The sequence below is a fragment of the Acartia tonsa genome, chromosome 4, assembly GCF_053477335.1.
Source record: "Acartia tonsa isolate MP-2025a chromosome 4, ASM5347733v1, whole genome shotgun sequence".
NCBI lineage: Eukaryota > Metazoa > Arthropoda > Copepoda > Calanoida > Acartiidae > Acartia > Acartia tonsa.
In genome coordinates, this window is record NC_137263.1 from 37,965,569 (window position 1) to 37,982,340 (window position 16,772).

Sequence of the window (16,772 nt, forward strand, 5' to 3'; positions counted from 1 at the left end):
GTGGAGCATTCGTGTTAACAATGTTCAGTGCCCATGGCTTGATAAAACGCCGACAAGTCGCGAGGTTTTTGACATTGTCATCAGGCCTGTCTTAGTCGAACAGGACCCCGACGCAAACATCAATTACTCTAATACGATAGAGTACTCTCATCCCCTAAGCCAGAGGGTTAAAGGCCCCAGAAATTATATCTTCAGGTTTTACTCTCGCCATATGCTTTTTCAGTTCATGCTGAACAAGAGGAAGCATTTGCAACTGTTGGACAAGAAGGCTCGCGACAAGACAGGTTGGACCAGCGCCGCTGCAGTATCTTTCGACGGTAAGAGTTTTCTTAAGTGCGCCCACGATCTTGCGGACACAAATAGAAGCCTGATGACCTACCTACACAGCGCAGGAATCGCGTCTAGGACTAAACTGTCGGGTACCAGCGTCGCCTTCCAACCTAAAGATGGCCCCCCTAAATGGATAAAAGTGCAGAATCCTATGGCTCGAAGCCACATCGGGCTGATCTCTCCACTGCCTCCCCTACAGGAAATATTAAGCACTGATAATTTGATTGTAAAATTCATGCGTGAAAATGGCCAATCTAACCGTAACCTTTTCTTTCAAGGTTTCGAATCAGAGATAAAGAGCCTACTGCAGGACCTGAAGGACAACAAGCTGCGTGGAGCCCAAACAGAGCAGGACCATGAGGATCAACATTCTCCAGATCATAGTGTCACTGTTGATGCTATCTCCACAGCCGAATTTCCTGCCATTGAGAATTCTGGTGCCGCAATTCCCGCCAAGACAGGCTCGGCCCCAGGTACAACACCAGGCTCTACAACCACAGGTACTAACGCAGCATCATCCTCGGTATCGACAAGGTCAGCAGCTGCCAAACCATGAACAATGCCACGAGCATTCCTCTATGGATATCGGGTCAAATTTAAGCCTTGAAAAGGTTATCGTCATATTAGTAGTGTACATTTTGTACAAATTTCACTTCAATTAAACAATTACTAGGTACTATTAGGTACACACCAATATCAAAGCTCAAACTTATTACGCTTAGCCGTTTTTATATCTATCATTATTATTATAATCTGTATAATCTGTCAATAATCTGTCAATAATCGTAAAATAATCGTAAAATTCAATGAAAAAGACTGATTAATAATAATTGTGTGTAAACATATTCTGGTAATTGGTAATTAGTAATTAACAAATTAATTTTTTTTAACTTAATTTACTGATTTATCTCTTCTTACTGATTTTCTTACTGATTCTTTTTACTGATTTTATTAAATCATTGTACTTGTTGGATGCGGGTAGGGGGGGGGGAAATAGTAGAGATTTTTTACCATGATTATTATATATGTTATTATTTTAGTGGAACACCTGCCGATAACTTCTGCCTGCATAGCTGAACCGGAAGCAGAACCTGCATCTCCAGATCCATGGCCTCCAGACACATCCTTAGACAGCTGGTTCTAGTCAGGTAGATGATATTTTGTGTCTGAATGAGAATGTGAATTATGACATCACTAGCATTCTCTATGACGATACGTTTAGAGAATACTCGAACGACTATAACATTAAGTGTGACTATATAGACATAGATTCTCTTTTTAATAAATTTAAAAATACAAATGAGCAACTTTTTAAAATTTTCTCAATTAATATTCAAAGTCTCAATAGTAAAATCCAGCAGTTAAGAAATCTAATTGAAACGGCCTCCCTGGAGGGAGTTGGTCCATCGGTCATCGCCGTCCAGGAGTCCTGGTTGTCACAGGACTCTAACACAGATAGTTTAAGTTTAATAAATTACAACTTTATCTCCACCCCCCGACCAGAAGGGAGGGGCGGGGGAGTAGGGCTGTTTGTTCATAGCAAATATCAAACAAATGTTTTATTTCCAAATTTTTTTGTGCCACATATTTTTGAAACTATGTGTGTTAAAGTCACATTAGGGAGTTTTAAGGCATTGATAGTTAACGTTTATAGACCTCCACACAGGAACCCTGAGGACCTTGAATCATTTTTTAACATACTTGGTGACTTTTTAGATGTGATTGATGATAGCAACCTCCCTGTATTCATTGTGGGAGACTACAACTTAAATCTCTTTATGACTTATGACGTCTTGGGTCCTGCATCTCGTTTTTTTAATTTAATGGTAAGTAATGGGTATCTATCCTTAACGTTAAGAGCAACCAGAGTACATAATTTCTCGTACTCATTGATTGATTCAATTTTTTGCAAGGATTTCCTAGACAATTTTGTTGACTCACATGTAATTGTCACTGACCTATCAGACCATTTTGTATTGTCTAGTTCTTTTTCACATATTATTCCAAAACCACCAAAAAAACCACAATATTTTGAAAAAAGATTTTTGGAAGAAGCAAATATTGATAACCTCAATTATGAACTATCAATACAAAACTGGGATGAGGTCTTAAGCACAGAGGATGTTGATTTAGCCTATGCGAAATTTTTTTCAATTTTCTTTAATCTTTACAACTCTTGTTGTCCCAAGGACAAAATTCGCAATAATCGTAGGACCATGCCGCAGTCGCCATGGATGTCTAATCACCTTCTGCTGTGCAATAGATTTAGGGATAAGTTATATAGGAAATCCTTGAGTTATCCAACAGAAGAAAATAAGGATAGGTACTCAACTTACCGTAATAATTACCAGAGAACTTGCAGGGAGAGAAAGAGAATATACTATCAATCTGAGCTTGAAAAAGCGGGCAAAGATGGCCGCAAAGTATGGCAAGTATTAAGGGAGGTAATGGGTAAATCCAAGTATTCAAGTGATCTTGAATATCTGGAAATTAATGGAGCAAAAATTGAGAACAAAAAGGAAATAGCCAACGCCTTTAATTCCCACTTTGCAAAATTGGGTGAGAACCTTACCCCTGAAATTCCCCAAACATCAAAAGATTTTAGGGATTATTTACCCCCCCCCCCATTAATGATAGTATATTCATTCCTCCCCTGGATGAGCTCCAGGTATTTAACATAATAACGAGCTGCAGGCCCAAGACGGCCAAGGACGTGAACGATGTAAGTTGTAAACTCTTAATTCAATGTGCCGCAAACCTGCTGCGGCCGTTGACGCACATATATAATCTTAGCTTTTCACAGGGAATTTTTCCCTCAGGGATGAAAGTGAGCAAGAATGTAGTCGTTTATAAATCAGGGCCGTTGACCAGCTTAGATAGCTGGAGGGGGGTTTCTATCATCAACACATTCTCGAAGCCACTCGAGAAGATCATGTATAAAACACTATATGAATTTTTAGATGAAAGATCCTTTTTCTCCACGCGGCAATTCGGATTCCGCCCAGGACTCTCCACGGCACATAATGTTCTTGATCTTGTCAATCGTATCACGGCGGCACTTTCCGAAAAGAAAGTGTGCGCCGGGATATTAATTGATATCAAGAAGTGTTTCGATCTTGTAGATCGAAACATCTTGTTGAAAAAACTCGAGCATTATGGCTGCCGTGGAGTGGTCCTGAGGTGGTTCGAAAGCTACTTTGAAGGACGGTCACAACAGGTTGCGTTTGGGGGAGAATTTTCTGATGTACTATCTATCCTTATCGGTGTTCTCCAGGGAAGTACACTCGGTGTACTCCTCTTTCTTATCGTAGTTAATGATCTAGACTCTGCCACTAGAGACGCATTGCTGTCTCTTTTTGCAGATGACACATTTTGTCTTTTAACAGCTGACAACATCAGGGATCTGTTTACTAAGATTGAAAATACTCTTCCTCAAATTACCGAATGGTACAACAGTAATAAACTTATTATAAACAGCAAAAAAACCAAGGTTGTTTTGTTTCAATCGCCAAGACAAAATTTCACGGAAGAGGAAAAAAATCTTATAAAACAGTTTCCAGTTTTTATCAATTCTAATCATGAAGGAGAAAACCTTCCAGAAAAAATCCAGAAGCTAGATCATATAACTTTCTCGAATAGTAACCCTGGGGAACAAGCCGCAAGGCACTTGGGTATTCAAATCGATGAGAAATTGTCTTTTAAAATCCATTTTAATTTAATGCACAAAAGAATTTTAAAAATCGTATACTCATTACGTCAAATGCGTCATATACTTGACTCGCAACATCTTAAATTGCTCTATTTTGCCTACATAAAGTCTGTTCTCAACTATTGTTTAATTGTATTCACTGCTGTTCCAAACATCTTATTGGAGCCAATCTTAAAGCTCCAAAAGGAGTGCTGCCGCTTAATAGCAAAAAAACCACGCCGTTTTCCATCAAATATTTTATTTAAACAATTGGAAATTTTACCAATCAGAAAACAAATGGAATACGAAGTGTTTTTATTTATGTACAAATATAAAAACAATATGCAGCCAAGAGTATTTGATGGTGTTTGGAACACACGTGATACAATTCACGATTATGAAACCAGATTTAGAAGCCAATAGAAATTTTATATTTAATTCACCATTACATTTTTTCCCAAGACTTTGGAACACATTACCTGAAAATTTAAAAACTATACCTACATTCCTGGAATTTAAACGAAAAGCTTTTTACTTTGTATTAAACTCAATATAATGGTTTCATTCTTTATTTTCTTTATTTTCATTCTTAATTTTCTTATCTTTTATCTATATTTTTTAAATTTATCAATAGTTTATTTTTTTACACTTTATGCAGGCAACAATATATCATAACATCATACTCATACTCATAATCACCAGAGCAGTTTAAGTTGGATTCAAGTATTAAATTTTTACAAGGATTCCTTTTTTGGAATCTTTATCCCTATCATATTCAAAATGAGTGTACGGTTGGGAAGTTCTTTTGTACATTTTTTAAATATTTCACGCATCGGTTTGACATACTTAATTATGGCATCGGATCATTCTGTCCTAAATTTCAACCAAAATTTTGAAGCCTTCAAGCAACGTTTTTTCTCTTTCCTTCTTTTCATTCATTGGGATTATACATGGTCGTCTCAGGGACTAAGGGATTCATTGGAAATTTAGCAAGGGTTGAAACTTAATTCGAGGACGACAGGGTTTTTGTAAACGGCCAGGGAACGTTAAATACAAGTGACCAATTAATATTTAATATTAAATTAGCTAAAAATAGGACTTAATACACACAGAAATTCTTCTTTAATCTTAACTTTTCAAATTCAAATTCAATTTCAATTCATTTTCTTTTTCAACTTAATTTTATTTTTATTTTTAATTAATTTATCTAATTTATTTTAGACTACCTTGTCCGGGTCAGTACAACCAGGAGCTCCTGGAGGGCGTACATTGTGTCCTTCGAGTCCGACCTAAATACCTACATCCCCGTCGTCGGGTCGTCGTTCAAAATAGAATTCTTACTAGATGTTAACCCCTGCAATTAAATTCATTCAACAAAAATTCTTACAACCTCTCTTTTCTTACATTACAGTTTTTTATCAGTTTTTTGGCAGCTTCTTTTCAATATTTTTATTCTTCAATAAATTTTTTCACAAAAACATTTAACTTTAAAATTTAGCAATTTTTTTTCTTTCATTTTTTTCAACTTAATAAAATTACTTTTACGGGGGAGCGCATCTAGAAACCTGCTGAGATTCTCACAAATTTTATTTAATTCCAATTTAATTCCTATTTTTAATCAAAATTCTTTTTAATCTTAATTCTTTTTTTTCGCAGTTTTTTTAGTTTCTTTCTTTCCAAATTTTCCTTGTTTTCAATTTTTACTATAGTAGCCACACGAAATGTCTATATGTCATGATTAGGTTCATATTCCCATGTCGGGCGCAAAATCCATCTATCTGTCTAATCGCTAGCCGGTCAACTCGTTGACCGGTCACGTACTAACATTGCTGTACAGGTTGACATATGGAGGTTATGGAGAAGGGGTTGCAGGCAAAGCTGATGTGAAGGCGAGCTCGCAGATGGTAAAGCGGTGGAACCACGAGCGGATAACTTTCTGATCCGCATTTATTTGGCGGTTACCGGCCGGCGAAAGTGGTACCGACACCAACCACAGTCCAGCCCGAAGTAGGCTCAGCCACACCTGGGCCGCCAAGAGAAATCACCTAGTTTATCAAATTCCGCAATTATGTTTACCAGTAACAATAAAAACATATAATTATTATCGATATATTATGAAATATTAACATGTAATTTCAATATAATAATTAATTGTCTATGTGATTTACTCATAACAGGATTGAAGAGTTATTGAATAAAAGTTCTATTATTATTATATTTTTAGAGAAAATTACTTTTTCTAGTCATAGCGGTCAGACCGCTTCTTATCTGTTTTTAGCGGCCAGCCGCTAAATATTAAAACTGCTGTAGAGCACCCAATTTTATAGCTAAGAAAACCAAATTTCACGACGAACTTTTATTTTTTATAACCAAAAAAATACATTTTCTGACCATCGCCGAAAAACGACAAATAATGGAAACTGCCAATTTTGGCAGTAAAATGGCAGTTGGCGGCACTAAATAATATTTTTATCTGTTTATAGTTACAACTTATTAAGATATTATTTTCAGTTTTAAAAAAATTGGCGCATCCGGCACCAAAACCGGCAAAAACAGGCAGTTAAACTTCTGTACCCCTACTTAACCCCCTAACAGACCCCCCCCCCTCCTATCTCGGCTCCTGTTACAGATAGAGACATAAAACTTTTTTCTGGTGGTTCATGTGTATTTTTAGAGAAAATTACTTTTTCTAGTCATAGCGGTCAGACCGCTCCTTATCCGCTTTTTAGCGGCCAGCTGCGGCCAACTGTTTTACCGCCAAAATTGGCGGTCTTCGTTATTTATCATTTTTGGGCGATGGTCAGAAAAAGTATTTTATTTTGTTATGAAAAATAATAGCTCATCATAAAATTTGGTTTTCCTAGCTTTAAAATTGGCCGCTCTACAGCTTTTTAAATATTTAGCAGTTGGCTGCTAAAAAGCGGATAAGAAGCAGTCTGACCAGCTATGACTAGAAAAAGTAATTTTCTCTAAAAATACACATGAACCAACAGAAAAAAGTTTTACGTCTCTATCTGTAACAGGAGCTGAGATAGAGGGAGGTCTGTTAGGGGGTTAAGTAGGGGTACAGAAGTTTAACTGCCTGGTTTTGCTGGTTTCGGTGCTGGAGGCGCCAATTTTTTTTTAACTGAGAATAATATCTTAAAAAGTTGTAACTATAAACAGATAAAAATATTATTTAGCGCCGCCAACCGCTGTTTTACCGCCAAAATTGGCGGTTTCCTTTATTTGTCGTTTTTCGGCGATGGTCAGAAAAGGTATTTTTTTGTTATAAAATATAATAGTTCGTCATAAAATTTGGTTTTCTTAGCTTTAAAATTGGCTGCTCTACAGCAGTTTTAATATTTAGCGGCTGGCCGCTAAAAAAAAGGATACGGAGCGGTCTGACTGCTATGACTAGAAAAAGTAATTTTCTCTAAAAATACACATGAACCACCAGAAAAAAGTTTTACGTCTCTATCTGTAACAGGAGCCGAGATAGAGGGGGGGTCTGTTAGGGGGTTAAGTAGGGGTACAGAAGTTTAACAGCCTGCTTTTGCCGGTTTTGGTGCTGGAAGCGCCAATTTTTTTTTAGCTGAGAATAATGTCTTAATAAGTTGTAACTATAAACAGTGAAAAAAGGGACAAAAAAAGATATTTTTTAGGCCTTTTTAAAAGGCAGTTTTGAAATCCCGTTATTTCATAAAAAAATTTAAAATGCTTAGAGAATGGCTTGGAAGGTGAATTTAGGTGTTCTGCATATTTCAACTTAAACACATAAGGCCTAAGATATGATATCCCAAAAATCTTTTGTCAAAGTATACTCTACACCTAGCGCTGGCGATTTCATTTTTCACAGGTATAAAATGCATGATTTTAGAAAACTGACTGGCGCTAGGTGCAGAGTATACTTTGACAAAAGATTTTTTGGATATAATATCTTTGGCCTTATGTGTTTAAATTGAAATATGCAGAAGAGCTTAAAACCTGCACATTACTGAGATATTGTTAAAACCGCCGTTCTACCGTTATCTGTTGATAATTTACATGCCTGGCGCTAGGTCGCCAGTAGAGATAAAGAGCTGAAATTTTGTACATGTATTTCTAGTCCCCTAAAGTAACTTTTTAGGTTAGCAGAAGAATGAAATTCGAGAAAGGGTATTTTCATGAAAAGATCTACTGTTCAGACAAAACAAAACCCCCTTTTGTATTTTTACTATATGGACACAAGGAGCAACACATAGTAAGACCCGCAATGGTTTCATCAACCAATAGCTTTAATTTAAAATCTTTAGCGTCTATGTTTGAAATTATTGCATACACCTCAAAGAAAATTACCGTTGCTGAGTCAAGATTACATATCATAGACATTGAAATCCTAGGAATTATTTATGCAGCAAACTCGTTTAGAACTCTAATAGGTCCAAGCTGTGAATGTACTTTGTTAACAGACGCAAAGTGTGCTTATTATCTCTTCAATCCTAAAGCATTAACAGCCGTTAATAAATTGAAGAGGTGGAATACCACTCTGTTAACTCTAATACCGAAGCTAACAATGTCTTTCTTGAGAGGAGAAGACAATTTGGCAGATTTCTTAACAAGGGCATATAAAGCTACTTTACCAAGTATCAAAAAGGTAGCCCTACCTAAATTTGTTAAATCTGGGTTCGAAGATAACTTACCACAATATAAAGTTTGGACTATTGAAGAATGGACACAGTTCATTATGGATAACCCCGACTATTTGGGTTATGATGAACAACCCCCACAGCCAAAGCAACAAAAACCCAAAATCACCATAAATTCACTTGCCGCAGAACATAGAGTTATAGGCAAAGTACTAAGACCTTTGGAAATCCTAAAAGAAAGGATTAGCATAGAAAATATAATTGCAAACCAAAAAGAGGAATACTCTGATATTTACACACGTTGTCTAACCTCTAAATCAAACACCTACACTTATAAAAGACAGACCTACGAACTTAAAGACACGATTCTGTTTACAAAAATAAAAGGAGATTTAAAGGTTTATCTCCCAACCAAACTATTACCAGTATTAGTATGCTATACTCATCTTTTGTTAGTACACAGTGGAGAAATTAAAATGCTTTTGAATATGCAAAATTTCTTCCACCCTAACCTTAAGAAATATGTTAGAAATTACACTAGATCCTGTTTAAATTGTCAACTTCAAAATTCATCTACAAAACTAGAACAAGTAGGAACTTATAGTACAATTTCAAGACCGTTTGAATGTGTAAGTATTGACTATATACAATCCTTACCCCCCTATCGTAGTTATAATCATATCCTCACTATAGTCTGCCAACTAACAGGAATGATTCTTGCATATCCCATGAAATCACTCACATCCCGTGAATTTATAGACAAATTCATGTTTTATTTCTATCCTAATTTCTCCCCCAGACAAATATTGTGTGACAATGCAAAATCATTTTTAGAGAAGCAAAATTTGATATTCTTCGCTTCTATTGGCATCCGAGTTTTGTATTCTACTGCATACTTTTCACCTTCTAAAGGACTGGTAGAAGCTAGCAACAAAGTAATAAAATGGCCAATCATTAAAATTTTGGCGCAAGACTCAACAACCTCATGGTTATATCTACTACCGTTAATAGTCCGACAATATAATTGCACTAAAATACCAAAAACTGGATTTTCACCCATGGAATTATTATTCGGGACACGTAGCTCCCTGTCTAAATTGTTCTTTGGAGCAATAAAACCGGATGAATATCACCCTGAAATAGCACGCACAGAAGCTTATGTGCAAGACCTCTCAGATGGTATACAAGAAAACTTGGACATTTCAGCAAAAGCTATAGAAAAGGGAAGGGAGGCAAGACTAAAGTATATTAACAAAACCCGCATACACAAACAATTTGATATAGGAGATCTTGTCTTGGTTAGAAATAACACTATTACACCTGGTGTTAACCCAAATCTTACTCCTATCTATCATATTTCACCCTATAGAGTTTTGGATGTAAGCCCTAACAGTTGCAAGCTTGAAAGAATTTCTGACAAGAGAACTGAAATATTTAAATACTCTTTCAACGAAATCAAAAAGTTCAAGCCAATTGACGAACATTTTGACACCCTCCCAGAGGAAATAAAGGGAATTATTACAAAGCCTTATAATAAACTCACAAATCAAGAGATAGCCACATTAGTTAAAAATGACACACTTCCGCTTATATTCCCGGTCAATTCAAAGGATCCACAACCAGGAATACGCGCACACTCACCCTTAGAAACACGAAAACAAGCGTCACAAAACAAAAAACCATTAGACTCTGATTCGGACATAGAGGACTCAAGTGCCGATGAGGACATGACACTAGATTCCGTATTTATTACCGGAGGTCGACGACTTAGGAAAATAAATGATAGACATGTCAGATTTCGGAATGGCACAAGTTCACAACCATAACTTACATTTCCATTTACCCTGTAAACTTGTGAACAATATGATAATATGTTATTCTAATCTGATAACTAAGTTATCATATTCATGTAAATTTTCCCACTCAAGGTTATATATCCAGTGGTAAAATATACATCTTTTCTCTTCAGCAGGGGAGACCAACTATATGCAATATACGTCGACTAAAAAGTCGATCCCTTCAAAAACACTTACATAAAAAATTGCATATAGAAAGTTTTGATTCTGTATAGGCAAACAGAGTCAAACGATTGATACAGATTGTACAAATATACGAATGTTACGAATGTTAAATACGCACCCTGATATATACACAAAAACTATTTAAAAACATTTAATACAAATTGTATAAAGTATACAAACATAGCAGTACTATTAGGCAACCTATATATATACGCCTTGAATTGTGATGAGTTGATTAGTTATTAGAAACTATAACCACTCTACATACAAAAAAATATGTCAAAAACTTTAATTATAACTTCGGACAGGAAACGCCCACTCAGAATTTTAGTAGTAGTGAACAATAACGATAACTTAAATTTTATCCTGAAATTGAGTCAGTTTACTATAACATATCCACAAGTGAGGAAATCACCAACCTTGTGAAGTACTACAGTTATCACATAATACGTAAGTCTTAACAGAATATTTTACAAAAGCTATAAAATGCAAACTAGATTCCGAAAGCCTATGCCTAGATCACAACGAATTCTACATGAGACCTTCGCGAACCTAGTAGAATATTGTTATAACTTGCTTACGATGATTAAAGAAATGTTATCGTTTAAAATTAGTTGTGGAATCAGCCAACCTAGTCGTATTGTACGATACTTGCATTGTCGTATACTTAGAAACACTTATAGAGACGCATACAACCGTTTGGTTATACGGTATAGACAGCAAGAGTATAGAAGCCGACAGACTATAACAGACGAATTACGGGCAGTAGCACGCCAAATAGAGAATCTGAGAGACACAGTCCTCCTCATTTCTGGACATTGTACTCTCCCCACTATCCACGAAGAGTAAACTAGATTAAAACTGATTCTTATAATCTGATTTCTAACAATAACGTACGGACGTATCCTAACGATATAAAAGTTTTGCATATGATAAAACCTCTTGTACATATGTGTATTGATGTAAAATACTTATATTCTCATATATCTCTATGTAATTATTGAAAACGATAGGAAATTAATCGCATAAATCATAGTTGAGATATCAAAAAGAACATAGCAAGAAATTTTGTTATTTATAAAAGTTATCATAAACCAAGTGAATGTAAGCTAGTCTAAGCACCTTGTAAAAATAAACTTTAATTATGTATCTAACTAAATTAAGGAACAGACAATAATACTTATAGAGTAGCTACGTAAACGGGAGTTGTACACAACAAATACTAAATCAGTAAATAACAGTGTATATGCTACTTAAAATCTCTATATTTATTTTAACAAAAGTAAATAATCTTTAGAAAAGGTATAAAATTTTTGACAAATATTTTTTCTTTGGTGAAAATATAAAATTAAATCAATTTTGAAAACAGAACATAAATTTTTATTTTTACAGTATTTGAAAAACATTATGATAGTAAGAAGTTTTCTGACAATTTAACATCTTAGTTAATATAATTTGGACATAAGCTGTATATTGGCACATAATAAAACTTCGAGATTGCTAATACTATTAATTGAACGCTAAATGTTGAACTTGTATATATATAAAAGGCACATAGCCTAACAACAAGCCAACGTGAGCCAAAAATTTAACTCTACTTGTTGGAAATAAGACTTAGGTTTAAATTTAAAGGGACATAAGAACACTTTACCTTGAAACATTAAGCTTTATTACTATTGTATTGAAATTTAAAGGGGAAACGCTATTTATTCTAAGCCTTACTAATTAAATAAAGCTTCCTTAATGAGATCATCCAATCAATGATATTACTTTAATTACTTGAATCACAAACAGTCTTTACATGAGTTTTCTTAAAAATACTTGAATAAGCGTATGTAAATAACTTTGTCTAACGTCAGTCTTTCGGTTTACTTAGATATTGGTTACAAAAAAAAATAATATATATGCTATTTACAAGTCCTCTCTATATCACAGCACAATTAAAATTCACGATTAATGCACAGGGATGGATATAAATGAAATTTAGAGAAAAGTTACTGAAGTGCGAGTTCGATTAAATATCTATATATACATAACCCTTAAAAGCTAACAAGAATGAATAAACTGTGACATAAGGCTGTAATTACAGTTGTTAATACATTATTGAGAAAAGAGAAAAGATTAGTTCGCTTACGAAGAAAGTAATTAAGATTGAATGAAGTTTAAATTATGGGCATAAAGAAAATACAACCTTATAATCATTTCCTTACATACTAATATCCTTACAGACTAAACATGTATATACATAACATACTGGCAGAAGTGTAAATTAATATTTAGTTTTGTACAGTATAAAAAGTCATAATGTCTAATAACAAAAGTCTTTACTTCATAGTGATTACTATTTTGACTAGTTACATACGAATTAGAAAATCTGTAAATTTAGTCACATGTTGTCTAAACTGGTCATTGTCTTAAAATTTGTATGTCATATTCAACCAAGCTAACAGCGCCACTTTACGGCGTACGTTTAGGGAACGTAGGACCCCGACGTCGAGGGACTCCCTCAACGCCGGAATCCTCTGTCCTGTTATTTTCGGAGGAATGCGTAGTCGAATTGAAGCTATTCTCCGCTGATGTTATCTCTTCCAAGATGGCAGGAGTTGGAGTACGCATAGAGCGGCGCAGACGTTCCAAACTGAGAACTCGCAGTGGTGTGGGGTACTCGATCTCATCACTCACCGCATTAAATCTAATGGGCGGGAGATCGGCGTCCTCGATATCATCAACCAGTGGGACTAAACTGGCCGCATCCTAAAATAAGAAAAGGGACATTACTAGACAATCATTTTAATAAATGTTCACAAGAAAATGTATCAACGCTTATCCATACATGTTTGCGAGTTAATATTTTTTATACATCACTAACACTTTATCCAGAATCTTAATACTGACTATTAGGAAAGAACTACACCATAGTTAAAGTAAAATTATTGTCTAAAAGCATAGCTATCTGAGCTAAACAGCATAGTCTAAGTTACGTAATTTTTGCAACAAAGAAAATAAGAATATTATAAGAGCTTATCAAACTTACCTCAGACAAATCAGCTGCAGATGGAGACTCAATGCGACTAAGGCACATAATAGAGCTCAAGGAAGAGCTGTCGCTGGATCCCTCAGCTGTCCTCTCAGAACTGACCCGATTACACCTCCCCATAGTGGTGTAGAACCGCGTCAGGGGGATTGAGTTGGTCGCCTAAAATATAATAGATTTTATTAGTTTAATCGCAACACCAACAAAGAATCTAGGAAAATCAGGAAATGAGAATGCCTAAAATCCTGTAAAGCTATATGATTAGGTAGCGATTCGACCCACTTTATAATAGAATTAAAATCTTAGATCGGTTCAAAAATGCTTATGCAACCATACATTTTAAGATTAATATTCTACCAATAAAAGAATTTTAGTTGCAAATACCTCTAGATATGTGTACAAATGTACAGCCTCTTTCTGAAAATTAATATAGAAAAATTAAAGCATGGATACTTACATGAAGACGCTCTGTTTGATCAAAGATCAACGGACGGAAGCCAGGACTTCCCGACGGGGTGTCCAATCCCGCAGGCACATTACTTCCAGTAACTCGATCCTCAGTGGCAGACAGGCGGTGTACAGCAAACAGCCCAACTCTGGATCTCACTTCGGCTGGAGTCGATGGACTAGCAGAGGGAGCCTAAAACAAAAAGAAAACACTAAAGTCTTGATCTAACATTCAAAACCCCAATGAGACACGTGCGGCACGAGCAAACTCTCAACCTTCCCAGAGGGAAATAATATTAGGTTGCTAATTAAGATTTTAGTAAATGTTAACTGGTATCTCAATTTAATTGCGGTAACCGAGCGGATTTCTCTGGCGACATAAAACGACGACAAACGGTGAGCGATATATATGGAAGAGCCGAAAGTCAACGTTGAGGAAGTGAGAATAGGACAGAACAACCCTGCAACATCATGATGCTTTATTAGACAAAACGGGTGGCTAGAGAAAAAAAAAATATACAAAACAGAAAAGAAATATACAACAGAAGAAAACTCACCTGTGTATCTGACAGAATATCATCCATCACAGAGGACGCGGCTTCATACATGCCTGTATCCGACGGCTCCACAGTTGGCGACGTAACTCCAGATCTAGTCCTGTTGGTCCTGTTACCGCAGTGAAGAAGCTCAATGGTCCTGACGCCTATATTTCGGAGGCGCGTACATACATCTCTTATCCAGCGAGCCAGCGACCTGTCTGAGGTGTTGTCTAAACGTGTTAGAGTCTCAAGCCCTACAGCACCGAAGAAGACCACTATGAGAGCACAAGAAAACAAGCCTAAACCCAACAACATGTTAATTAAGCCATCCATGTTGAGTGCGTCCAGACTCGTCTTCTGGTCTCTCCTCGACTCGGCAGACCCAGAATCACCTCCGGCAACATCGTCACCAATGTCACCGCAGGAGTTCTGCATCACCGAATTGAGGAGAGACCAGATGATTTGTATCGTTCTACTAAGCATCAGTGAGAGATGCTCGTTGCCAAACATCTCCCCTTGATCCCTTTCGGACTCTACAGTATCAAAAGTACTTGTACTCCCATAGTCATCGACGTCAGCAAGGCTTGGCATCCCAGACGCGTCGCTGTACACTGAACTCGAGTCGTCTAAGGAGGTTTCGAGAAGCGAGGAATTGGCAAGAGTGGCCGCAGCCGCTCTCATCGATTCCTCGAATCTTTCCTTAATATTCTGATGCGCGTCCAGGCTGTCAGGAATATACATTATGAGCGGATGTAAATTTAAAATAAAGGACTAGTGATTCTGAAAGTCAATATAGTAAAATTAATTTTATGAAAAAGACTGTACACACGAATATTTTTTTTTAGTATTTTAAGCAACTATGGTTGAGCTTCCTAACCATTAAAACTTTGATTTATCATTTAAAAGTAAAATTCTTTAAGTTAAAGAATATGTAGTTAATCTTACATAATTCAACACTTAAAAATAGCTATCGTTTAGCTATTCAAACATTAAAACTTTGACTTATTCATTTATAAGTAAAATTTATTTTAGTTAAAGAACATGTAATTAATCTTACATGATTCAACGCTTAAAAATAGCTATCGTTAAGCTATTCAAACATTAAAACTTTGTTTTATTAGATTCGATTAGTTAAAGAATATGTAATTAATTTTACATGGTTCAACATTTAAAAATAGCTATCGCTGAGCTATCAAAAACATCTTCATTATGATGTATCAAGCAACTAAAACTTATGTACTAGCTAAATCTGAATATTTTAAATGACTTAAAAAAAATAAAAATACCTACGATAAAGCTAGTTAAATATAATTTTTGTAAGCGACCATTTTAAAATAAATATGGTTGAGTTACTTGTACCATAAATAACCTATCAATTAGCGTCATTATAACTGTATTACGTAAAACGAAAATCTTATTTTTAAAACCTATAGCATAATTGTTTTAAAAGATTTCAGTCAAGATTCAATAAGTTTTGATTACAAAAAAGGGACGCTGTAATCAAATGTTAAAACGAATAAAGTGATGGAACATATCTGTGTCAATATAAGTTTTGCTTACAATAAACAAATTTAACTTTTGCAGACAGAAAACGTAAACAAAACAAGGTACGTCAATTTACCTGATGATTCAGATATGTCCTATCAAAACTACAAATATTATATAAAACAAAATTGTCATAGATTGAAGATATACCCATATTGCTTCTAACCCACTTTCGATCAAAAATATAGTGATAAAGGCCTTATCGACGAAGAAAATAAGATTCTTAAGTCTTAAATAGAGGCTAACGAATGCAATAATGGGCATATCAACAATCTATAACATAAAAACATTCATATAAAACAAACGGGTTACTATATTTTATCACTTTTATATAAATTCTCTTGGAATTTAGCGGTAAAATTAAACACTCGAACGCAAGCTCCGCTCGCAAAGACAATTATTAATAAAATGAGCATAATTACTGGGCCGCCAGCTTTTTATAACCTCGCTCAAATCCAACCCCTATCACTTTTGACCGCCCAAACATAAACAAAGGGTTGACAACTTATTGTTACGTAAAATTTAATTACGGACGTCGAACGATATATTTTGTAGATATTA

General features: G+C 35.4%; 2 protein-coding genes across 2 annotated transcripts in view; both read right to left on the reverse strand.

The window, feature by feature from the left end:
- The window catches only part of LOC145317074 (uncharacterized), a 99,949-nt gene that overhangs the window by 31,489 nt on the left and 51,688 nt on the right, over positions 1-16,772 (reverse strand). The gene's annotated exons all lie outside the window — the stretch shown is intronic.
- Positions 13,561-15,501, reverse strand: LOC145317075 (uncharacterized). Its single transcript, XM_080157963.1, has 2 exons — positions 14,685-15,501; positions 13,561-14,320 (listed from the first exon to the last, which is right to left on the reverse strand). The coding sequence occupies exons 1-2, from the start codon at positions 15,405-15,407 to the stop codon at positions 14,105-14,107; spliced, it is 939 nt and encodes a 312-aa protein (XP_080014089.1). The 5' UTR covers positions 15,408-15,501; the 3' UTR covers positions 13,561-14,104.

Coding starts and splice junctions, on each gene's coding strand:
- LOC145317075 (XM_080157963.1), bottom strand. CDS start 15,407: ATGTATATTCCTGACAGCCTGGACGCGCATCAGAATATTAAGGAAAGA. Junction 14,321..14,684: donor ATATTCTGTCAGATACACAG/GTGAGTTTTCTT, acceptor TTTTTGTTTTAG/GCTCCCTCTGCTAGTCCATC.